At 41.7% G+C, this 26,369-nt stretch overlaps 1 protein-coding gene across 10 annotated transcripts in view; it reads left to right on the top strand.

Annotated features, from left to right (window-relative positions):
- The window catches only part of DEPTOR (DEP domain containing MTOR interacting protein), a 148,826-nt gene that overhangs the window by 107,635 nt on the left and 14,822 nt on the right, over nucleotides 1–26,369 (top strand). For 3 of the 10 annotated variants that reach the window (XM_057532085.1, XM_057532089.1, XM_057532088.1), the window contains 3 exons: nucleotides 253–357; nucleotides 2,828–2,910; nucleotides 19,994–21,346. In XM_057532085.1, the coding sequence (XP_057388068.1) occupies nucleotides 253–357; nucleotides 2,828–2,910; nucleotides 19,994–20,114 (309 nt within the window). In that variant the 3' untranslated portion in view covers nucleotides 20,115–21,346. Of the gene's footprint in view, nucleotides 1–252; nucleotides 358–2,827; nucleotides 2,911–14,833; nucleotides 14,923–19,993; nucleotides 21,347–22,318; nucleotides 23,527–26,369 lie in introns of those variants that run through there. The other 7 variants (XR_009005794.1, XR_009005795.1, XR_009005797.1 and 4 more) reach the window with 6 other exon arrangements.

The following is a 26,369-nucleotide window of genomic DNA, read 5'->3' as shown; positions in this document are numbered from 1 at the left end:
TTATTTATTGAGTAGTGACCTCACAGAAGAAGCTTCTTTCTGCCAAACAGGTGTTTCTTGACCATGTTTTCCGCACAGAGATATAAGCCTGTGTTTGTGATAGAAGAGTCCCGTTCCCCTGACAGGGTAGAGGTGAAGTGGAGAAGAGGTGTCTCCTGGCATGCCTTTAGTCCTGGCTTTTCTCTGTCTTGGAAGGGCGGGCACACTGCCAGGGACCGTCTGCTGATGGCTAATTGTGGTTTTCCTCTCTAGATTGTTGGTGACGCAGTAGGCTGGGGCTTTGTGGTGCGAGGCAGTAAGCCATGCCACATCCAGGCCGTGGATCCCAGTGGCCCAGCAGCTGCAGCAGGAATGAAGGTACCTCCAGTACAGCAGTGTCTAAATGCTTCTCGCTTTATTTCATTGTTTGGTGCCATCTATACTTTCTCTCCCTGCGTGTTTTGGTCCCATTTTTGTCATTTCCTTTTCCCTTTCTGAATGGGGGTGAAATGAAGCCAAGAGCGTATGAGGTAGCAACTAAAAGGATAAGTTTTTCTATCGCTAGGACTATTGCCTTCTTGGTCTCCAAACCTCCCTCGGTATTTTACATTTCTCTCCTGAACCAATACTGAATTTGAAAAAAAGTTTCTTTTTGCTTAAATCTTATACAGTAACTCTACTGCTTTTGTTCAAAGTACATACTTGTGGTGTTTAAGCAGCCAAGACACAAGAAACAGTAAATAGTGAGAAAAAGAGAACAAAAGTTGTGGAGTTTGGAAGAGGAGATCTGGATTCTTTTATTGGTTTTTACTACTTACTAGCTCTTTGAACAAGTTCTGTAACATCTCAGAGCCTGTTTCCTCCTCTCTGAAATGATAATCATATTTCATTCTGCTGTTTTATGGATTAAATATGTCGAAACACTTGATAAAGTACAAAGAACTACACAAACATCAAGAAACTGAGTGAATTGTGTAAGATTTTTGAAAATAATTTTTACACATTTTTAGTATTAAAGTAATGAATATTATTATTAAAGTAATGAATAACATTATGAATATTATTATAAATGAATATTGAAGTCAGAAAAATTGGAAAATACACACAGGCAGAAAAAAAAACAACTGCCTATAATCTTTCCTAGCTTAGAGATAACCACTCTTTACATTTTTAAGCAGCTCTTTTGAAGTATAATTGACATACATTAAAGTGTATCACTGTTAACATTTTGATTCATATTCTTCCAGACTTCTTCTATGTATGTATACATATATATATGTATACATATAAGTATACATATACACATTGTTTTTATTTGTAAAGAAATACGGTATAAGAGGATATTGAGAGCACTGGTTTTCTGCTTCAAAACACCTGTATCTAGCACAGTTTTGTTCTGTCATCTGTAAAATATTTCACAGAGGGTATTTACCTCTTGATTATCTGGGACCATGGGAGGATGCAGAAGACTTGAAAGCCACAGGTTATTCCCCCCCTTTATTTCTTCAATACTTCCATCCTCTCCCCTCAGTCCTTTTCCTAGAGCAGTAAACCAGTGAAGCAATGGCATGGTTTGGATCTCCACAGCTCTGGTTTCCAGCACTTACCCTCTGGCAATGGTTTACCTACTAGAAAAGAGAGGTGGGCAGCCGAGACCAGCTCAAGGGAGCACAGAGCAGAGATTACGGCCAGTCCGGGTAACCGATGCTGGTAGGATTCAGGGTTGGCTCTGCCCCCTGATTTGAACACCTCCTTCATACAGGGAGGCATAGGCTTCCTGTGTCTTGTGTTCTGGGTACGTTACAGAAGCCTCGTTGGCTAAGTCCATCTGTATTAGAGGCCCTTCCTACATCCTCAGTATTGCAGTGGGCACAGCACCAAACAAACCCAGAGTAGGAAAGTTGGCCAGGAGCATTTGTATCTGCGCTGAGGCTGAATTTTTCATTTTCTAATGGAACTCTTGGCTGTGGGAAGAGTTTTATATTTTACTCCCACAGTAAAGTACCTCAGTATAAATTATTTCTGGCAGCGTGCTTTGGTTCTGAGCATGCACTCACTTGCATGGGGCTTGAAGCCTCTACTTCCTTTGGGGAAAGCAATGGATTTACATTGCAGCTAAAGACCTTGTTTTGCTTAGCCAGGTGTATTTCATTGATTTTAGTCCATCTTTATTGATTAACATGCATAACTGTTCTAGACATTGTCAGTTGATTTCTTAATTAACTTCTGAATGTACATACCCTGATAGATGGGTAACCTGATACACTTTTGTCAATTTCAGAAGCTAACGCTTCATAGGGTTTATACTCTTAGTTTCTCAGTGGGGTGTACAGTGGTTTTCATATGTTGTAGGGCAATACAGAATTCAGTAGAACAGCATTTCCAAAATTGTATTATACAGCTCTCTGGTCCAGCACAATATCCTGTCCTGAGGTTCTGTGATCAAAACAGTTTTCAACTGCTGCACAGTTTATTCCCCTCTTAGAAATCTACAAAAAGCACATTAGCATACTAAAAATGCTGGGAAATCCAGCTGGGGGAAAAAATCTGTTTAAATTATCTAACACAACATTTATCACTGAAATGAAATCTTAAAATATAGCCCTGTTCTAAAAACCTGCTTTTGATCAAATTCTGTATTAGAATGACTGTATTGAGATATTTTTGAATTGTACTACTGGTTAAATGAAGATGACAGGGATACCATGCTCGGAATTCCATGTAATTTACTTGTGTATGTTCATTTAAATCCATTACTTTGTTATAGAAAACACTGAATAATTTCCTATATTTACCATATGTATTTGTTATAGAATAACTTATATAAAAAGCCCTTTATATAACCCAGGGGTCCCCAACTCCCGGGCCGCAGACCGGTGCTGGTCCGTGGCCTCTTAGGAACCGGGCTGCACAGCAGGAGGTGAGCGGCGGGTGAGTATGCGAAGCTTCATCTGCCACCCCCCATCGCTCCCCATTGCTCCCCGTGTTACCACCCCCGCCCTGGTCCAGGGAAAAATTGTCTTCCACGAAACTGGTCCCTGGTGCCAAAAAGGTCAGGGACCACTGCTATAACCCAATCCTGGAGGCTTGTTACCACCAACCTGTCACATCGCTGCTGCTCTTGAACTTCAGGGCAGCGTGTCTGGTTGTGTGGAGCTCAGTTGGGGAGAAGGGGGTGCGCAGCGGGGGTGACCGTACAAGAGCCTGTCCTGGGGAAGGATCTGGTGACCTGGGCAGTGATCGACCTGCTTGGTCTGGGTGGTAGAAATTGCCCATCTGGTCAGAAGCCTCCTTTTAGCACCTCTGACTGGCAAGAGCTGACCCAGGACAGTGAAAAGTGTCCCACTTTGCCTTCCATGGCAGTCTCTACACGGAAGACCAGGCTCACATCTCAGGTCTCAGCCCTCGTTTTCTCCTACTTTCCAGTGTGGACAAAGCTTTACATCTGGGCCTTTGTGATCTTTCCATCCAGTGGAATTTTTCTACTTTCTGTGACTGCTTAATTTCTCTGCTTTCCTTGCCAAAGCAGAAATCGTTTTGTAACTAGTTTTTGTATGTTTACCATTTCTCGCTTTTTTTTTTTAATTTTTGAATTTTATTTTATTTACTTTTTTATACAGCAGGTTATTAGTCATCCATTTTATACACATCAGTGTATACATGTAAATCCCAATTGCCCAATTCATCCCACCACCACCCCACCCCCACCCCCACTTTCCCCCTTTGGTGTCCCTACGTTTGTTCTCTACATCTGTGTCTCCATTTCTGCCCTGCAAACCGGTTCATCTGTACCATTTTTCTAGGTTCCACATATATGCATTAATATACGATATTTGTTTTTCTCTTTCTGACTTACTTCACTCTGTATGACAGTCTGTAGATCCATCCACATTTGTACAAATGACCCAATTTCGTTCCCTTTTATGGCTGAGTAATATTCCATTGTATATATGTACCACATCTTCTTTATCCATTCGTCTGTCGATGGGCATTTAGGTTGCTTCCATGACCTGGCTATTGTAAATAGTGCTGCAATGGACATTGGGGTGTATGTGTCTTTTTGAATTATGCTTTTCTCTGGGTATATGCCCGTAGTGGGATTGCTGGGTCATATGGTAATTCTATTTTTAGTTTTTAAGGAAACAACATACTGTTTTCCATAGTGGCTGTATCAATTTACATTCCCACCAACAGTGCAAGAGGGTTCCCTTTTCTCCACACCCTCTCCAGCATTTATTGTTTGTAGATTTTCTGATAATGCCCATTCTAACTGGTGTGAGGTGGTACCTCATTGTGGTTTTGATTTTCATTTCTCTAATAATTCGTGATGTTGAGCAGCTGTTCATGTGCTTCTTGGCCATCTGTATGTCTTCTTTGGAGAAATGTCTATTTAGATCTTCTGCCCATTTTTTGATTGGATTGTTTGTTTTTTAATATTGAGTTGCATGAGCTGTGTATATATTTTGGAGATTAATCCTTTGTTGGTTGATTCGTTTGCAAATATTTTCTCCCATTCTGAGGGTTGTGTTTTCGTCTTGTTTGTAGTTTCCTTTGCTTTGCAAAAGCTTTTAAGTTTCCTTAGGTCCCATTTGTTTATTTTTGTTTTTATTTCCATTACTCTAGGAGGTGGATCAAAAAAGATCTTGCTGTGATTTATGTCAAAGAGTGTTCTTCCTGTGTTTTCCTCTAAGAGTTTTATAATGTCTGGTCTTACATTTAGGTCTCTAATCCATTTTGAGTTTATTTTTGTGTATGGTGTTAGGGAGTGTTCTAGTTTCATTCCTTTATATGTAGCTGTCCAGTTTTCCCAGCACCACTTATTGAAGAGACTATCTTTTCTCCATTGTGTATCCTTGCCTCCTTTGTCATAGATTAGTTGACCATAGGTGCGTGGGTTTATCTCTGGGCTGTCTATCCTGTTCCATTGATCTATATTTCTGTTTTTGTGCCAGTACCATATTGTCTTGATTAATGTAGCTTTGTAGTATAGTCTGAAGTCAGGGAGTCTGATTCGCCAGCTCTGTTTTTTCCCCTCAAGACTGTTTGGGTATTCGGGGTCTTTTGTGTCTCCATACAAATTTTAAGAATTTTTGTCCTAGTTCTGTAAAAAATGCCACTGGTAATTTGATAGGGATTGCATTGAATCTGTAGATTGCCTTGGGTAGTATAGTCATTTTCACAATATCGATTCTTCCAATCCAAGAACATGGTATATCTCTCCGTTTGTGTCATCTTTGATTTCTTTCATCAGTGTCTTATAGTTTTCTGAGTACAGGTCTTTTACCTCCTTAGGTAGGTTTATACCTAGGTATTTTATTCTTTTGGTTGCAGTGGTGAATGGGATTGTTTCCTTAATTTCTCTTTCTGATCTTTCGTTGTTAGCGTATAGGAATGCAGGAGATTTCTGTGCATTAATTTTGTATCCTACAACTTTACCAAATTCATTGATTAGCTCTAGTAGCTAATCCTAAAGATTATGATTTTCTATGTATAGGATTTTAGGATTTTCTATGTGTAGTATGTCATCTGCAAACAGTGACAGTTTTACTTCTTCTTTTCCAATTTGTATTCCTTTTATTTCTTTTTCTTCTCTGATTGCCATGCCTATGACGTCCAAAACTATGCTGAACAATAGTGGTGAGAGTAGACATCCTTGTCTTGTTCCTGATCTTAGAGGAAATGCTTTCAGTTTTTCACCATTGAGAATGACGTTTGCTGTGGGTTTGTTGTATATGGCCTTTATTCTGTTGAGGTAGCTTCCCTCTATGCCCACTTTCTGGAGAGTTTTTATCATAAATGTGTGTTGAATTTTGTCAAAAGCTTTATCTGCATCTATTGAGATGATCATATGGTTTTTATTCTTCAATTTGTTAATATGGTGTATCACATTGATTGATTTGCGTATATTGAAGAATCCTTGCATCCCTGGGATAAATCCCACTTGATCATGGTGCATGATCCTTTTAATGTGTTGTTGGATTCTCTTTGCTAGTATTTTGTTGAGGATTTTTGAATCTCTATTCATCAGTGATAATTGGTCTGTAATTTTCTTTTTTTGTAGTATCTTTGTCTGGTTTTGGTATCAGGGTGATGGTGGCCTCATAGAATGAGCTTGGGAGTGTTCCTTCCTCTGCAATTTTTTGGAAGAGTTTGAGAAGGATAGGTGTTAGCTCTTCTTAAATGTTTGACAGAATTCACCTGTGAAGCCATCTGGTCCTGGACTTTTGTTTGTTGGAAGATTTTTAATCACAGTTTCAATTTCATTACTTGTGATTGGTCTGTTCATATTTTCTATTTCTTCCTGGTTCAGCCTTGGAAGGTTATACCTTTCTAAGAATTTGTCCATTTCTCCCAGGTTGTCCATTTTATTGGCTTAGGTTGCTCGTAGTAGTCCCTTATGATGCTTTGTATTTCTGTGGTGTCTGTTGTAACTTCTTTTTCATTTCTAACTTTATTGATTTGAGTCCTCTCCCTCTTTTTCTTGATGAGTCTGACTAAAGGTTTATCAATTTTGTTTTTCTTCGCAAAGAACCAGCTTTTAGCTTTATTGATCTTTGCTATTGTTTTCTTTGTTTCTATTTCATTTATTTCTGCTCTAATCTTTATGATTTCTTTCCTTCTACTAACTTTGGGTTTTCTTTGTTCTTCTTTCTCTAGTTCCTTTAGGTATAAGGTTAGATTGTTTATTTGGGATTTTTCTTGTTTCTGAAGGTAGGCTTGTATTGCTATAAACTTCGCTCTTAGAACTGCTTTTGCTGCATCCCGTAGGTTTTGGATAGTCGTGTTTTCGTTGTCATTTGTCTCTAGGTATTTTTTAATTTCCTTTTTGATTTCTTCAGTGATCTCTTGGTTATTTAGTAACGTATTGTTTAGTCTCCATGTGTTTGTGTTTTTTATGTTTCTTTCCCTGTAATTGATTTCTAATCTCATAGCGTTGTGGTCAGAAAAGATGCTTGATATGATTTCAATTTTCTTAAATTTACCAAGGCTTGATTTGTGACCCAAGATGTGATCTATCCTGGAGAATGTTCCATGTGCACTTGAGAAGAAAGTGTAATCTGCTGTTTTTGCATGGAATGTCCTGTAAATATCATTTAAATCTATCTGGTCTATTTTGTCATTTAAAGCTTGTGTTTCCTTATTAATTTTGTGTCTGGATAATCTGTCCATTGGTGTAAGTGAGGTGTTAAAGTCCCCCACTATTATCATGTTACTGTTGATTTCCTCTTTTATAACTGTTAGCAGTTGCCTTATGTATTGAGGTGCTCCTATGTTGGGTGCATATATATTTATAATTGTTATATCTTCTTCTTGGATTGATCCCTTGATCATTATGTAGTGTCTTTCCTTGTCTCTTGCAACATTCTTTATTGTAAAGTCTATTTTATCTGATATGAGTATTGCTACTCCAGCTTTCTTTTGATTTCCATTTGCATGGAATATCTTTTTCCATCCCCTCACTTTCAGTCTGTATGTGTCCCTAGGTGTGAAGTCGTCTCTTGTAGACAGCATATATATATGGGTCTTGTTTTTGTATCCATTCAGCTAGCTTATGTCTTTTGGTTGGGGCATTTAATCCATTCACGTTTCAAGTAGTTTTTGATATGTATGTTCCTATTACCATTTTCTAATTGTTATGGGTTTGTTTTTGTGGGTCCTTTTCTTCTCTTGTGTTTCCCACTTAGAGAAGTTCCTTTAACATTTGTTGTAGAGCTGGTTTGGTGGTACTGAATTCTCTTAGCTTTTGCTTGTCTGTAAAGCTTTTAATTTTTCTGTCGAATCTGGATGAGATCCTTGCCGGGTAGAGTAATATTGGTTGTAGGCTTTTCCCTTTCATCACTTTAAATATATCGTGCTACTCCTTCTGGCTTGTAGAGTTTCTGCTGAGAAATCAGCTTTTAACTTTATGGGAGTTCCCTTGTATGTTATTTGTCATTTTTCCCTTGTTGCTTTCAATAATTTTTCTTTGTCTTGAATTTTTGTCAGTTTGATTACTATGTGTCTAGGCGTGTTTCTCCTTGGGTTTATCCTGCCTGGTACTCTCTGTGCTTCCTGGACTTGGGTGGCTCTTTTCTTTTCCCATGTTAGGGAAGTTTTTGACTATAATCTCTTTAAATATTTTCTCGGGTCCTTTCTCTCTCCTCCTTCTGGGACCCTTGTAATGCAAATGTTGGTGCGTTTAATGTTGTCCCAGAGGTCTCTTAGGCTGTCTTCATTTCTTTTCATTCTTTTTTCTTAATTCTGTTCTGCAGCAGTGAATTCCACCATTCTGTCTCCCAGGTCACTTATCCGTTCTTCTGCTTCAGTTATTCTGCTGTTGATTCCTTCTACTGTATTTTTCATTTCAGTTATTGTATTGTTCATCTCTGTTTGTTTGTTCTTTAATTCTTCTAGATCTTTGTTAAGCATTTCTTGCATCTTCTAGATCTTTGCCTCCATTCATTTTCCAAGATCCTGTATCATCTTCACTCTCATTATTCTGAATTCTTTTTCTGGAAGGTTGCCTATCTCCACTTCATTTAATTGTTTTTCTGGGGTTTTATCTTGTTCCTTCATCTGCTACAAAATCCTCTGCCTTTTCTTTTGTCTATCTTTCTGTGAATGTGGTTTTCCTTCCACAGGCTTCAGATTTGTAGTTCTGCTTCTGCTGTCTGCCCTCTGGTGGATGAGGCTATCTAAGAGGCTTGTCCCATTTCTCGCTTTTATTTTACCTTTTAATGAGGCTTGGAAAATTTTAAGAAGTAGGCCACCAGTGTGTGTACAGGTCAGGCCCCAGAGTGAAGAGACTGAATTCCATATTCCCCCCTTAACACTTCTCGACCTTTCCAGACCCAGAAGAGAGCTCTTTGCCTGGTTTAACGGGAACCCTTCCCCCATGACGAGGGGAGACTGTCATGCCTGTATTAAAATTTCCTTCTCTAGAAGCTCTGGAAGAACTCCAGAGAAAATGTGTCCTTAGGGAGAGTGATAAGATCCACCCAGCTCCTTTTCTGGATGAGATGGAGAAGTCTGTGATCTAGCCCCAATTCCCAGAGCTCTTCATACTCACAGCCTCCTCGTAGCTGACCCAGGCTGCTGGGGGTGGGTCAGGCAGCTAAGTTGCAGGAGGGGATTGCTGAGATGTAGGCCAGGGAAGGTTCCACCTTGACTTCAGTTGTAAATGGAATTGAGTTTTAAGTGTTTTGGTCAAAAGACTTTTGCATCATCTCCAGCTTGTTTGAAAATTTTATTTTTACTCTAGTCCATTTCCCTTCTTCCCTTCCAATTACCTTCTCCTCCTCATGCAGTAATAGCATATTTGTCCCCAGAGACCAAAAAGGGAACAGATGTTACCAGAGGCCCCAAACTATAACCTTACTTTTCAGTTTTGTCTCAATCAAGATGAACGTAAAAAAGAGAACAATTAATTACACCTTTGCTGATAAGTTTCTATATTATTTCATATTCTTCTCCACCCCCTTACGGCCTAGAGAACAACAGCAGTAGTATCATTAGAATTCTCACTTGATCCACCATTTTTTAATTTGGAGTTATTTTTATTTTGAAGGTTCTTTTACCTAAAAAATGAAATCTGTAAACCTCTGGCTTAGAAGACCTTTCCTTGGCATTGCAACTCTAGAATAGAACATGAAATACAGGACCCATCAAAAGTTGAGTCAACCCATGCAATGCATTTTCATCTGAAAGAGGTTGTTCTGGACATTCTCCCTTTGGCCATCCTTCACTCATCCTTTAGCAATTCCATACCAGTAACTTCGGGTTCATTTCAACACAATGGGGAAAGGAGGAAAGAAGAGAAAAAAACAATAATTTATTGAGTGTCTTCTGTATGCCTGACCTTGCACCATGCTAGCCCATTTCTGTACATGAGTCCACTTCATATCAGCAGCTAAATACTAAAATCCTGAAGGAAGAAATGATTCCAGGAGGAATACTTCTATTTCTTACCTCTTTTCCTCTACTTTGAAAAGGAATAAAGTTCCTTCCCCAGAATAGTCTACTGGCTACAGTCTAATGAATATCACTTAAACTTGGCTTCATGCTGCAACCTTTAATGACATCCTCTTTTCTGATTTTATCACATCAAGTCTAAACCCATTTCTGGGTCACATTCTCTATCATAACTTCATTTTCCCTGATCCTCTAGTAGCTATCTTCCACTCTAGTCAGGGCAGAATTTTTACATTTCACAGATACATCATGAGTGTGCCTAGGTCTGCCCCTCAAGTAAATCTAATTACTTGACTCTGATTGTTAAAACCTTATTGGCTTCCCATGACAGTGAAAATAAATTCCAGACACCTTCTATGGCCCTCAAAGTACATGATCTGGGCCCTTTTGATTAGAACATTATCTATAACCCTGTTTTGCTTGCAACTCCATTGGCCTCAGGCTGAATGACTGGTTCCTTTGTTGTCATTCAAGTCTCAGATTCAATGTCAATTTTTCAGGGAAGCCTTTCTTAAATACCCTGTCTTCCTCCAGTTACTCTTTATCATATTACCCTGTCTTAATTTTTCAAGACATAACATTTATCAGAATCAGATAATAGTACTTAACATTTATTATTTATCTGTCTCCAGTAGCTCCATAAATGTACGGACCTTGTCTGTCTTAACTACTATATTCCCAGTACTCAGCACAATTCCTGGCATTTAGTAAGCACTGGAAGCAAATCTGTTGAATGATCCAGTGAATCGGTGCTTCTATAGAAAGGCTAAGGGATTCACTCATTGAACACCTGCATTGTGTTCCCATGCATTTCACACACATTATATCTTTTATTGTTCTTATACCTTTTGAAGGGGGGGGTGGGCCGTGTTCTCCCTACCTTGCAAATGAGGAAACTGAGACCCAGTTAATCCTTTTCCCAAGGTCACCCAGCTTGTAAATGTTAGAGCTAGGTTAGAACCTGGTCTCTCCACCCCAAAGTCCTCATAATGCTTCCTATTGCATTACTTCAAAAACTACAAACCCACGAGGCAGAGCCCAATAGATGATATAGTCCAATAAAACCTTACACCCTTTGTGAACTGCTCATGGATGCATGACCTTTCATGTCTCCTGAGTGGAGAATTTGTATTCAATTCAAGATGAATTGTTGCGGTGGTCACACGTTCACCTGCCTTGGCTTGAAGAAGGTCAAATAAATGATGTTTATTCTTGGCGCCAGCCCCTCACCCAGGTCAGGGCTAGATCTTGCAGGATCATCCAAGTGAAAGATGTAACAAAAAATCCACTTCTGTTAGTTTAATCAAACACTTACCAGAGGAAACCATTCAGCCTTCAGACTGTGAAGGAATTTGAGCCATATTTACAAATAAGAAACAAAAGATATCCTTGCTGTTTTCTGGAAAGTTTATTTTTTTCTGGTGGGAATAATTAAATCCTGTGAGAAACAGTATTCAAGTTCACGCAACCCTGTGCCAACTCTCAGAGGGATTTCAAGACTCCTGGCTTCTTTTCTTGTTTCCTGCTGTGATGAATTGATGGATGTGGACGTATGGGGCCTCTTTGCCCTGTTTGTTTGTTTCTTTGTATGTTTATATGGAGACAAAACCATCTGAGTCAGAGTAAGGAATTAGTGGCCATTGTGTTCTTTTTTTCTCCTTTCAAAAATTCCTATTTCTCTTTTAGAAGAAAAATGTCAAAATCCTGCTTTTTGATCTTTCCTCCCCATGTCCACAAACCTGTATATTCCATGGAATTTTCCTCCTGAACCAAAAGAGGCCAGGTTGGACAAACCATCCCAAGTCCCTAATTAATTTAGCCAGGACAGTTTGGGCACTGAAGTAGCAAATGGTGGGATGATAATCAACACATATGAAAAAAATTGCATACTGTGATATTTTAAAAGTAGTTCCTTTCCAATTGAGTTCAGAAAAGTCATATGTGGGGATAAAAAGGGTTGTCTGATGCACTGTGCTATGTCTTATTCTAGCGGAGGTGTCAGTTTCTCAGTCAACAGGAAGTGGAAGGGTCAGTGTTCCTTTGCTCACCATTGGGCATGGTGGGCGGAGAGAGATGATCACTCTCTCTGTGGGGGGCCCTGCCAGCACCAGAGGCCACTTCTCAGGGCCTTAGCTCAGACCTCTTTTCTGCTCCATGCCCTTCCTTGGCGGAGAACCATCCCTCATGTCAAGCGCTGGCAGCCCTGGAGAAGACAGGGCAACTCTGCACAGTTCTTTATTCACTTAGTATTTCTTGACTACCTACCATGAGCCAGACATCATGTTAGGCCTTCATGGGATTTAAGGTCTAAAGAGGGAGAGAGACATTCATCACATATTTCCACTCTGAAGTGTATAATTATAAACAGAGATGAGAGCTGTGAAGAAAAGGACCAGTGCTTCTCATTTGTGTAGAACAGTGGGAGGGATGACAGGGAAACTTCCCCGAGGGAGGAATGCTTGAGGTGAGACCAAAAGAATGAATAGAAATCAAGTAAACCTAAGTGTATCTGTGTATGTATGCATGCACATGGTTGTAGTGTGTTCATGTGTGCAGGTGTGCGCACGCATACACACACACAGGGTTTATTCCATATAGAAGAAACCCAGAATGGAACATAGTTCCTTGGAAGAAAAGAATGACAGCTAAGACTTGACTGCAGTGTAAAGAAAATTTTGGAAGGAGGGGTAGCAGTGAGTTAGAGCAGTGTTTCTCAACCTATTTTTTATTATCTTTCCCTTAAGGAACCTTTTCAAGACATTTTTTTTTTCCTTACTCATCTCTCCCCCATGAAATGTGGATACCACAGATAACTATATACCTGTTTATGGACTATATGTATGTGCGTATATGTATGTATGTGTTTTATACATAAAAAGAGGAAGATTGTTTTTTCATATGCTAGGAGGTAGGAAAAAAACTACCTAGGTCACCCCCAATGAAAATGCACAAGTTAGGGGAGGAAAGCTTAAGAGATTTATAAAATTGTGTTTTGAATTGAGTCATAATTTTCGTATGACAAAATACACAGCTTTTTAAAATTTATTTATTTATTTATTTATTTATTTCGGCCGCACCGCGCAGCTTGCAGGATCTTATTTCCCTGACCAGGGATCAAACCTGTGCCCTCACCACTGAAAGCGCCGAGTCCTCACCACTGGACCACCAGGGAATTCCCAACACAGCTTTTAAGTATATAGTTTGATAGGTTTTGTCAAATGTATGCACCTGTGTAACTGCCAATCGGCACATAGAACATTTCCCTACTCCAGAAAGTTCCCTCCTGCCTCTTTGCAGTCAGTCCCCTCCCACCAGAGGCAACCACTGTTATGAGTTCTGTCACCAGAAATTAGTTTAGACTTAGAGTCAGACAGAATCCTGGCTCCCCTCCTCATGGCTCTGTGATGTTCGGCACATGATTTCGTTTCTCTGGGCCTTTTCCTCATCTGGTAAATGAGGACATATGTGGAGTCCTCCTCACAGGGCTGGTGAGGGAGGCGGATTGCCCTTCCTCCCCCGCAGGGTGACTACAAGGAATACGTCTCGAAGAGGTGTTCCTAGCTTGCGGAATAAGTCTGAGCACTTCTTCAATCCTGGAAACCCTTCTCAAATTCCCTGAGCACCAGCCTTTCCACTCTAAGTTGCCATTTGCCTTGTGACCTGAGAATTCTGCCCAGTCCTCCCACTTCCCCCATGTTTCTGCTCCTAAGCTCGTCTAGAAAGCCACACTCTGCTCTGGCGAGGAAGAACAGCAAAGGGGAATGTGAAAGAATGGCCAAAGAGATAGGAGGAAAACGGAGTACTGAGGCTGCAAGGTCCCTTCTGACGGATTTCATCCACTAGCACTTTCAGAAATCTCCCAGAAACTGCCATATATACACCACTATGTATAAAATAGATAACTAATGAGAACCTGCTGTATAGCACAGGGAACTCTACTCAATGCTCTGTGGTGACCTAAATGGGAAGGAAATCAAAGAAAGAGTGGATGTATGTATACGTATGACTGATTCGCTTTTCTGTGCAGCAAGAAACTAACACAACATTGTAAAGCAACTATACTCCAATAAAAATTAATTTTAATAAAATCTCCCAGAAAATTCCCAGAAGTCATGTCTGACTTCTGCTGGCCATTCTTCTTCCTTTCATCTGACCCATCACATTCCCTTTACTTGTGGCCCATCCCACATTCACCGAGGGCTCAAGTTCCTCATTTGTGTTTGGCACCAGGTCATGTGATAAAGAGCCCAGGCTTGGGCGTCAGGCACCAGATGTTTGAGGCCCAACTTCACCACTTCCATAGGACCCAGGATAACTACTTAAACTCTAGGCCTCAAATTCTTCACCTTTTTTTTTTTAAATCGATGTATCGTGGATGGACAATATTATTTAAGTTTCAGGTGTACAACGTAGTGATTAACAATTTTTAAAGGTTATTCTCCATTTATAGTTATTATACAATTGGCTATATTCCCTGTGTTATACAATAGATTCTTATAGCTTATGTATTTTATACATAATAGTTTGTACCTCTTAATCCCCTACCCCTATTTGCCCTCCCCCCTTAAATTCTTCACCTTTAAAATGGCACTTATAATAGTTACAATTAAATGAAATGTGTCCTAGCACAGTATCTGGCTCATAATAAACAATAAGTATTTGTAGGTGTCATGTATTATATTGCTTGTTAGAATCTTTGTGTTGGTCTTCTGGCTGACTCTCGCTTAAATAAATTTATATTTACAAACACATAACGCAGAGTAACAAAACAGTAGCCAAAATGGGATATCATGGGAGGCAGAATCTATGTAATCATATGTTTCTGCCATATTGCAGCATGCCATTACAATTCTATCACTTTCTTAGAAATGCTAAATCTCTGTTTCTCATCTTAAAATGGCAGTGTTAATTGCTTCATGGCATGACTGTGAGGATAAATAAGAAAATGTGTATGAAGCATCAAGCCCCTTGCCTGTCACAGAGTACCATTTGGTGAGTATCAGCTAACATATTTCATCAAATATAAGGTGCATCGATCATAAGATGTGACCCGATTTCAGAGTTGTTAAAAGGTGCATCTGAAAATAAGTGATTATTGGCATTACATCCAATTTCAGCCCTACTGACTGCTATACACGTATCAGTGGGTTTGTTTTCACGTCTTGCTAAGCTTGTTTAACACTGAGGTGAAACTAAACACTTTTAATCAGAACTGTAGAAAAAGGAACCTTTTACAAAGCAAAGACACGGGAAGTGTTAGAAATATCTCGGTATAATCCTGAGCTGTTCCTAAGTAGATCTGCTGTGGGATCTAATACTTGCTTTCTTTGTGCTGGATCCCTGGAGACAGGAAGAAGGGCAAGTACTGAGAAATGGACAGCCCTGGGACCCCTCGGGCCTTAATAGATTAGGTGGTAACTTTATTTTTCTGGGTCACAACTAAATAATTAGTGAGAGGCCAAATCCTGTCAACCCTCTGAAGGACTCCACAAAACCAGTCACCCCAAGACTGTCTCCAGGTGTAAAGGCAGGGACCTCCCCGAGACTGACCTGTATCTGGAAGAAATTCAAAGCTGTCCCAACCCAGGCAGGACATCTCTTTCCAAAGCTGTACTCCTGGATTTATCCATAAACAATCCAAGTATCATGGGAAGTAAAGATAAATATAGTAGCATCTTTAGTGTCTCCACTTGTGTGTGACTTACAGAAGATTCCACAGTTTAAGGCTATATATCAGTTACAATTAGCTTCCTTTATGAACGAAGTAAAATCTTCATAAACAGTGGTTAAGACTAGTATTTCTTTTTTTTTTTTAATTTATTTATTTTTTTATCTTTGGCTGCATTGGGTCTTCGTTGCTGTGCACGGGCTTTCTCCAGTTGCAGCGAGTGGGGGCTAGTCTTCCATGCAGTACACGGACTTATTGTGGTGGCTTCTCTTGTTGCAGAGCATGGGCTCTAGGGGCACGGGCTCTAGAGCGCAGGCTCAGTCGTTGTGGCACATGGGCTTAGTTGCTCCGCGCATGTGGGATCTTCCCAGACCAGGGCTCGAACCCATGTCTCCTGCATTGGCAGGCAGATTCTTAACCACTGTGCCACCAGGGAAGTCCCTAGACTAGTATTTCTTTGCCATGTAAAAGCTGGAAAAAAGTCAGTTCAAGGCTGAGATATGTCTCTGAGGTCTCTGATTTCCCACTTTGTGTGTTTTCACTTTGCTTGGCTTCCGTTCTCAAGGCCACTTCATGGTCTAGGATGGCTGCTGTGACTCTAGCCATTAGGTTTACTTCCTGAAAGTTGCACACACTACTTCTGTTTATATTCCATTGACTAGAACGTAACCACACATGGCCACACTTCGCTGCAAGGGAATCTGGGAAATGTTGAGTTTATTCTGGGTGACTCTTATGGGTTCAGTTGTATACTGGTCCCAAAAAGATATATTGAAGTCCTAACCCCCAGTACCTGAGAATGTGACCTTATTTGGAAATAGGGTCTTAACAGAGGTAATCAAGTTAAGATAAGGTCATTAGGACTTAATCCAATATGACTGGTACACTTATAAAAAGGGTATATTTGGACATAGAGACGGATCCACACAGAATAAAGATAATGTGAAGGCGTACATGGAGAAGATGGCCATGTGACTGGAGAGATGCATCTACAAGCCAAGGAGTGCCAAGGATTGCCAGCCAACATCAGACGCTGGAAGGTACAGGGAAGGATTCTCCCCTAGAGCCATCAGAAAGAGCATGGCCCGCTGATACCTTAATTTCATACTCCTAGCCTCCAGAACTATGAGACAATGGATTTCTGTTGTTTTAATCCACCCTGTTTTTGGTATTTGTCATGGTAGCCCTAGGAAACTAACACAGCGACCATGTCCAGAAAAAAAAAGGAGGTTCTATTAGTAAAGAGAGTGGGGACAGTGGATCTTGGAGGACAACTAATAGTTTCTGTCATTGACCAGAAAGAGCTGTACAAACATCCTTCAACTAATATGTATTGAGTGCCTACTGCATATGGTGCCCTGTGGGGTCTGCTGGTGGGCAAAGCAAGTAAGGCTCCTGCCCTTGTGGAGCTTCAGGTCGAGTGATGAAGCAGATATTAATTATTCACTCAAGTATTTAATTATAAACTGTAATATGTGTGTTTGACAGGAACGTTACTGGGTGCAAGACTTGGGGTCTCAGATACACATTTTTGTAAGTTTGCATATTTCATTCATTTTGAGAATTCCACACTGAAGACTACAAAGTCATACGCTGAGTCTGCCATTTTGCCTTTAGTTTCAGAGTCTCTTAATTTCACCTATCATTTTATTTTTCTGCCAGATAAAGTCAAATATTGTTGGTATTACAGTTACAACTTACAATTCTCAGAGGAGAGCCTATGAGAGAAAGTGAAATGATGGAGAGCAAGATGAAAAAACAGTAGTCTGGCAGAGGTCAGGTCACTGGAACGGGAATTATGGGTGTTGAGCTGATTGAATGCTTTGTTTTGCACATTCCTGTTCCTCCTCCAGTCTCTTCTGTCTCAGTAAATATCATTACCATCCACCCAGGTGCTGGGGCCAGAGACCTAGAAGTCATGTTTGCTTTTTTCTTTTGCCTCCAATTCAAGATGCTTCCAAAATGTATCCCAAATGCACCTGTTTTTCTTTATTTTCCCAAATCCTAACTACTGTCCTCTCTCCCCAGGACAACTGTGGCTCTAATTGGGCTCCTTACACCAACTCTTGTAGCCTTATAATCCATTCCCCACCTAGCAACTGAAAACAATCAGGTCTGCCACTCCCCTGCTTGAGAGCCTTTGTTGGTTTCACTTTGCAATTAGGGTCAAATCTAAAAGGTTACCTTGGACTCACAGCCCCATGTGATCTGACCTCTACCTGTCTTTCAAATCTTCTCTCCTTGCCTCCTTCCTCTTTGCTCGCCTCCATTACCACCTTTTAGTTCCTCAAACCAGTGATTGCTTTCTCTCCGGGAGGCATTTGCACTTGCTGTTTCCTCCACCTGGAATTCTCTTCTCATCGCTCCTTATCTTTCACACCTCACCTTACACGTCTCCTTTTTAGTTACGATTGGGAAGTCTTCATAGCATTTCTGCCCACATTTCATTGGCTGGAATTGTGTTGTGCGGTCACTTCAAAGGGGCTGGGAATTTGAATATTTTATTTTCCAACTTTCATAGGGCGAGAGAAAGAGTGGATGGGATGAGGTGAGGCGAATCAAACTAACAGTATCTACCAGAGCCCCTCACTTCTCTCCTTTATACCTTCCTGTCTATTTTCTTCATAGATATGTATTTATTTTCTTTGAACCTCTCTAAAACATAGGCTCTATGAGGGCAGGGATAGTATCTAATCCTTTTTCCTTTTTTAAAAAAATATTTATTTATTTATTTATTTATTTATTTGGTTGTGCCAGGTCTTAGTTGTGGCAGGCGGGCTCCTTAGTTGCAGCTCGCCTGCTCTTTAGTTACGGCACATGTGCTCCTTAGTTGTGGCTTGTTGGCTCCTTAGTTGTGGCACGTGAACTCTTAGTTGCAGCATGCATGTGGGATCTAAGTTCCCTGACCAGGCCCCCTGCATTGGGAGCCCAGAGTCTTAACCACTGCACCACCAGGGAAGTCCCTCTAATCCTTTTTCTTTTTTAACTATGTGCTCAATGAATGTTTGTTGAGTCAATAAATTGACTTTGGTGAGTAGAGAGAGTGGAGACTCAAGTCTAGGCACTATCTCTGCTTTACTAGAGTAAAACGGCTTATTAGAGTAGCAGGTAGCCAGTGGAATTTCATTCTAGCACCTACCATACCACATGACACTTAATAGGTGCTCACTATTTTTAAAAATCTCAATTAATTGATTCCATTTATTCAAGTCTTAAATAATTGGAAGTTGATCCCCAAAGCTCTATCATTATATTCTAAGATAGACAGACAAATATACAATGTACTGCAGACCAGCAGCAAACATATAATTCATATGAAAAGCGCTAGCATCTTGCCTTGTACAAAGTTGGTACCCATTTTTGTTTTTTAAAAGAATTTGAGCATGTCCATGGATGTCCAGACAATATATGATTTAAATAAGGAGGCAGATGGCATTGAATATAGTTGTATAAAAAGGTAGTTTTTCCATGTAACATTTTGGGGCACATGTCCGATCCTTTCAGTAGATTTAATGGAGAACTAGTGAAAACAGTTCTAAGACCAATTAAAGCAACATTTGTTGAGTGATATTACATGCTGGGCACTGTGCTAGGTGCGTTGTCTCTGATCATTGATAATAACAATTCTGGACATAGGTGCTGTCTCCATTTTTACAGATGGAAAAAATGAGGTTCAGAAGGGTTAAGAACTTTGCCTAAGGTTAAGACATATCTGAATTCAGATATGCCTGGCTCTAGATTCTGTGCTTTGGAACCATTATTGTAAATGTGTGGAACTGATTATATCAGGAGAAGATGTAAGCCAAAAATGCCCTTAATATATCATAGGGATTTAGATGATCCTATGGACAGAAGGATAATATTGCATTTGGGTCTGCTCTGTATTGGCTCTTGTATAGCTATGTCCTTCAAGAACATGACACTGATAGGTGGCATTCTTGTGAGTTAAGAAATTCAAATCAATAAAATGTTTAAAAGTAAAGGATTGAGCTTTGAAAACTAGAAAGAGTATGTCCTTATCTCTGAGCTTTCTGTATCCCAGGATTTGAGCAGCCCAAATCTGTGTATCATTAGGCTGTAATATGATACTCAGCATTTAAGCTGGGCTCCTGAATGAATATTTTCTGTTGGTCGGAAGCCTGAAAGCATGAATCTTAGTGTCTCGGGATACCAAGGGTAGATCCTGACGATGTGATCATAGAGAGCCTCAAGCAACATCCGTACTAAGCATTGTCAGATACCTTGTTCCACTCAGGGCTTTAGTTCCACTCAGGGTTTTTCTTCATTCTGTGTTTTGTCTGACACTGGTTCAAGTTCTCATTCTGGCTTAGTCCTATCTTTAGACTTGTCCCCCTTTGCCCTAAGACTTCATTTTCTGCTTCATTTATCTTTCAGCCCCCGTGCACATACATACTCTTTCCACCAGTCCTGCTGTGCAACCAGAGTGCAGCATCTACAGAAGACCTCCAGATTGGCAGGGACCCAGGATGCTCTGATCCCCACAGGACCTCTCTAGGCCAGTAAAGATTTTGCCGGTCTTTTGACATCCCTTTCAAACTAGTTTGACTTCTGGGAGGTGAAAGAAGCCATTGACAACGTTTAATGGTTATTGGCTAGATTTTATTCTTGGCTGTTATCCAGGATTTTTCATTGGGTAGATTTATAAATGTGTTTGAAATTCACCCATATAAAAATGTCTGTTGAATTTCCAACACCAATAGTAGTGTTATTTCCACTACCAGTAATCAGAAACTTAGAGTTAAAAAGATTCCCCTGGTTCTTAACATTATTTAGGTCATAATTATGACCCCATTATTTAGGGGTCATATGCCTCTTTGAGAATCCAGTGACAGCTATGGGCACTCTTCCTAGGAAAAAAGGGTGTGTGTGTGTGTGTGTGTGTGTGTGTGTGTGTGAGTGTGTGAGAGAGAGAGAGAGAGAACCACATTTGCACACAGTTTAATGCTGTTCGTGGATCATCTAAAACTTATCTTTGGACCCCAGGATAAAAATCTCCCAGTCTAATCTCCTCATTTTACAGGTAAAAAAGGTAAAGCCCACAGAAATGAAATGACTTATTCAGGGTTAAGGGAGATAAGCAGGACTAGGATGTGAGCACTCCTGACCAGGCTGTGAAATAGTGTGTGTGTAATCTATCAGCTTTAACGCCTGGCCCAGGGGACACCCAGTTTATATTATATCCATCCCTTCTCTACCCCACCCCTACCATCATATTCATTTCAGTGATTAATATGATATGTACTGTTTTGAGTTTATATTATGTTCAACTGTTTTTAATAGTAATAATGAAGATGCCTTGCTTTGGTAAAACATGTGTCAGAGAATATTACATTTCTCACAACTTCCTGATACAGAGCTGAATAAGTACTGTTAACTCCATTTTACATGTAAGAAAATCAAAGACCCAAGTAAATTGTTCAGGGCCAAGTGAAGAGTGAGTTCCAGCTCTTCTCATGCCGTGAATTCCATTTGGGGGGTACTGGGCTGTCGTCTAATTCTCTTGTTTAAAACAAGCATAAGCAAGAACATGAAGGTCCTTGAACGAATGCCCAGACCAGTGTTTCTCAACCTTCACTATCCCTCAGAATCACCTGGGAAACGCCTACAAAATACCCAAAGGTAGGGACTCAGTTGGTCTGGGGTGAGGCTCAGACATCAGTACTTTTCAGAAACTCCCAGGTGATTTAAATGTGCAGCAGCCAAGAGTGAGGAATATCATCCCAGACCTCTTTTTTTTTTTTTTTTGAACATTTAAAAATTTTTTTAAATTTATTTTTGGCTGCACTGGGTCTTTGTTGCTGCGCGCAGGCTTTCTCTAGTTGCGGCGAGCAGGGGCTACTCTGTTGCAGTCCGCGTGCTTCTCATTGCGGTGGCTTCTTTTGTTGCGGAGCATGGGCTCTAGGCGCATGGGCTTCAGTAGTTGCAGCACGCGGCTCAGTAGTTGCAGCATGTGGGCCCTAGGGCGTGTGGGCTTCAGTAGTTGCGGCACACGGGCCCTAGAGTGCGTGGGCTTCAGTAGTTGCAGCACGCGGGCTCTAGAGCATGCGGGCTTCAGCAGTTGTGGCACATGGGTTCAGTAGTTGTGGCTCACAGGCTCTAGAGTTCAGGCTCAGTAGTTGTAGCACACGGGCTTAGTTGCTCCACAGCATGTGGGATCTTACTGGACCAGGGATCGAACCTGTGTCCCCTGCATTGGCAGGCAGATTCTTAACCACTGTGCCACCAGGGAAGTCCAAAGTGATTTTTTTTTTTTTTTTTTTTGGCCATACCACGAGGCTTGCGGGATCCTAGTTCCCTGACCATGGATTGAACCTGTGGAAGTGCAGATTCTTAACCACTGGACCGCCAGGGAAGCCCCCCAGACCTCTTAAAAAGATGGGTTCAGTGCTGCATCATCCCTTCTGGTTCTTGGATGAGAGGCTGTGCTGGTTTTCATGCCTCAGATTCAAACAGAAGGTGGTGTTCCATGGCTTGTCTTTGAAAGATATTGCAAAGGCATTTGGATGGTGTGCTTTGGGCATTGAGGTGTTTCCTTGCAGTGTATCAGTTACAAGCACGTTTAGAAATAGCTGAGCTCCAGTTGATGTCAGAATTCTCATGGAGCAAAACATGCAATGCAGCAGCCCCCAAACCCCAGCAACACAGCGTTCGCGACTGTATTGCTCCTGTGCTCATCTCAGCTGCTTTGAATCACTGCAGCCATGCCACGTGGCATTCAAGAAACCCGGCTTCCCCTAACGGCCAGCATAAGACACAGCTCTCGTCGCGTGTCCCATACAGAGGGATGGGGTTTCGGGATGGAGTTCCAGCCCCATTGGATGATGAGGCTGCCAGTGAACAGCTGTGGTCTTGTAGCCTGGGAAGGTTCCACTGTGTCCTGTTCTCTTTGAACAACAGAAGCTTTTTAAAAGAGAAGGGAAATATACTGCATACTGTCCCAAGGCAAGTTTAAGGCTGGTTTAAGGAGGTTAATTTCTTATTAATTCAAATGTGCTTTGGGTATTTCGGTTTAAAGCATGGATGTTTCTCCGCTGAAGAGAAAATGTTTACTTCCCCCGCCCCCTTTCTTCCTACCAGACCTGTAGCCACCCAGATCTGGCTACCGTTTGTGCTGAGTGATGAAAAGTTCCCAAAGCAGGCTTTTAAATGGGGCTCTCTTGCCGGGGGCAGGGAAAGGCAGCCGTCTGCTTAAGGAGGGCCCCCAGAGCCCCTCTGCGCCTTGGAGGAGAAAGCTGCCTCTGTCCGGGGCCATGTGTGACCAGCTCTTTTACCACAGTAGGACCACAGTGCCCTAACTACACTGTGTTCTGCGCGGGGCAGCTGCCTGCATGTACCCACAGCTGGGGTTGATGAGATCAGGTTCCACTCCGCAGAGCCAGAATAATCAGGACAAGGCACAGAGCATTTCTTTGTAGGCCCAGAGGTGGCATGACTGTCTCCCGCCTTGGCTAGGTCAGCGGAGGTGGGGGACCACAGGGTACTCACGTCTGTGTAAGCTGGAATCCAGTGCTGTGGGTCCACGTGTGGGGCACGACTTAAGCATCTCAGACGCTGTGGAGAGTCCGAAGTCATCCTCTCTAAGAGCTTCTGATCTTGTGGAAATAGGATATATACAGAGAGAAATAGCTGGAAAAAAAATTACATGTTTGTCTATATTTAGGTGTTCCATTTTGCAGTAAGGATTCCATGTCCATCCCCGACTGCTTCCCCCGTCACCTCAGTGTCATAGACTCCCAACGGGGACTTTTCACCCCAAACTCTCTCAGAGCTCCAGCCCACATTCCATGCCATCCCAGACACCAGTGCCAGCATGTCTCATCAGCACGGCAATGCCTCCAAGTCCCTGCTCATCTTGGCCTTAAACTTGCTTCTCCCTCAGCTCGGTGCCTTGTGACCACCTAGAGGGGTGGGATAGGGAGGGTGGGAGGGAGACGCAAGAGGGAGGAGATATGGGGATATATGTATATGCATAGCTGATTCACTTTGTTATACAGCAGAAACTAACACACCATTGTAAAGAAATTATACTCCAATAAAGATGTTAAAAAAAAAAAAACTTGCTTCTCCTGTTAATTCTCAGACTCCATCCTCAACTCTTTCAGCACTGTCTATGCAGTTTCCATTTTTATGCCTCCCTTAGATTTCCATCACTATAACTCAAGTTCTGGCTCCTTCGTCCTCTGTCTCAAGCCTGGGTGACTAGTTCCTTTTTTACACTTCTTTTAGAGGGTCTGGTGGTGGGCGTGAGAGTCCTTCTTGTTGGCAGGGCTGACAGCTGGGAGGAAGAGATAGATACAGAGTTGGGGGGAGCCAGGACAAGCTGGAAACTACCAGCCCTTCTGCATTTACCTCTCACCTCAAGGGCAACTGAGAACAAGTTGTAATCCCTCAACATCTCTGCATGTGTATGAATAACTTCTTTTTTCTACTACTCATTTCATATTCCCTGGACACTCAGCAAACCCCTCAGTTGTTTATGGTTTCCAAATCTTTATTCCTGGTTGGGTGACTTCCACTTTCTTTCCTGAAGGTTCTGGAATGGGATTATCAGGGAAGCTGGTGAAGAAATCTCTGGAAAGCTATGAGCTCATTGGCTGGTGGGGGGCTTGAAGCCACTCTTGTTCGGCAGGGCTGTCAGTGGGGAGAAGGACTGGGTCTGGAGCAGCACAGAACAAGGACAGGCTGGAACTCCCTGGCACCTCCACGTTGGCCTCTCACTGCATTAACCATGGCAGCCTTGAGTAATGTTTGCTTTCACGTACACCTTCCAGATATTATGCTAATTTCTTCTGTGGCCAACTCCGCTCTGAAACTGCCCTGGGAAGGGAATCTGGGAAATGTAGTTCTAGTTTGGCCAAGTTGACACCACAGAGCTCTACCTTCTTATTTATATTCATGTTCTTCCTAATAACTGACCCACAAAATGTCCTCGGTACACGTATGAGGAAGGGATGGGGAGAATGAATATGAGATCCAGCCAGTAAAGGAGAGTGAAGATGCCCTGCAAAAGGGGTAGATCTTTCCTTGGGTACGGCACCTCGTACACACTACTGCATATAGAATTGTATTACATACATCTAGGATGAGATTGCTTTCACTGTTGTCTCTGTAAGCAGAAACTACCTCTGTCTTGTTCCCTCTGGTTCCTTGAGGCAGGGACCCAAAAAGGATGAAATGTTGAAGATAGGAGTCTTCAGTTTGGTCTTTTCTCTCCAAACTTCTAAAAAGAACTGGTTCTGGCAAACTAGAGTTGTATACACAACCTGGCTTATTTTGGCTGCTTTGTAAAAGACAGAAGAAATATGACCAGGCTGAATACGGCCATCTGGAAAATGTTCCTGGAAGCATTTTTGAATGCCCAGAATGGAAGTCAGCTTTTCAGGGTTAGCCTGTAATCACTTTCTTGCACACAGGCTTAGCAAAAAGAGTTTGGTCCTGGCTAAGAATGCAATGGATTAGCATTAGAAGTAAACATTCACAGGCATGAGAGCTGACCTAGAGGGTAGACTGCTTAATGTAGCAATGTCTGGTATGTTCTATAGGGATGGCGGAAAGAAAGAGCCAGTTTTTGTTGGGCACCAGGCTGGGTGCTCTACTAGTTGGTTAATATGTATCATCTCCTCTCATCTTTGTCACAACCCTATGAGCTGGAGATTAACTATATTTTACTGTTGAGGCTGACAGAGTTTGAATCAGAGCCTCTGGTTGTACAACTAAATGACAGAACCAAAAGCCAGATTAACCTAGGTCTGTCTGGCTCCAGGGTCCTTGATCTTTCCATTATATGATGGTGCTCTTCAAATCTGTTGATATTATTTTACTTTTCTGGTCCTGAGTTTCTCCATCTGGCTAATCTTGGCGAAATACGTAATCAACTCTGCCAGGGGTTAGGTATTTCTCTAGGAATGGAGATACTGGAGGGAACCCCAGTCTTCAAATCCACACGTTCTCTGGGACTGGTGTGAGAGGCTTCTAAAGTTGACATGATCCAGAATATGACACACTGGGCCACGCCCTCCGTTTATTGCTAGACTGTGGGAGTTGAGAGATAGAAGGCTTTACTCCTTCAGGGGCTTCCCTGGAGGTCCAGTGGGTAAGACTCCACGCTCCCAATGCAGGGGGCCCGGGTTTGATCCCTGGTCAGGGAACTAGATCCCACATGCATGCCGCAACTAAGATCCCGCATGCCGTAATGAAGATCCCGCGTGCTGCAACTAAGACCTGGCGCAGCCTAAATAAATAAATAAATATTAAAAAAAAAAAAAGAAGGCTTTATTCTTCCAGCCTTTAGCCAAGTCAGTGTGGAACTCTCTTGATCCTTCAGCACAAGTTCTTGAACTGAGACAGTCCTGAGGAGCCTGGTTGGCAGCTCCGTTTCTTGGCCCACAGATTGCTTGGTCCTGAATATAGCACCAGGTACTGATAGAATAAGGAAGGGGTTCTACAGCAGAAACCACAGGCATGGCTACCCACCTTGGGAGCACTCAGTTCCCATTAGCCTTCGCAAAGGATGTCTAAGGTTCTTGGTCCAGATATCATGCCCCAAAGGAGGTTGCTCCATGCTCAGACCTATTTATAATCCTTTTACTTTTCCCACCAGAACACTACCAAGTAGATGGTGGCCTGTGTATCTCTGCAAAGTACGTACACACACACACACACACACACACACACACACAGACACACAGACACACACACACACACACACACAGACACACACACACACACACACAGACACACAGACACACAC

The sequence above is a fragment of the Balaenoptera acutorostrata genome, chromosome 17 (genome assembly GCF_949987535.1).
Source record: "Balaenoptera acutorostrata chromosome 17, mBalAcu1.1, whole genome shotgun sequence".
In the NCBI taxonomy this organism is placed as follows: Eukaryota; Metazoa; Chordata; class Mammalia; order Artiodactyla; family Balaenopteridae; genus Balaenoptera; species Balaenoptera acutorostrata.
This window is presented reverse-complemented; position numbering and strand designations above follow the sequence as displayed.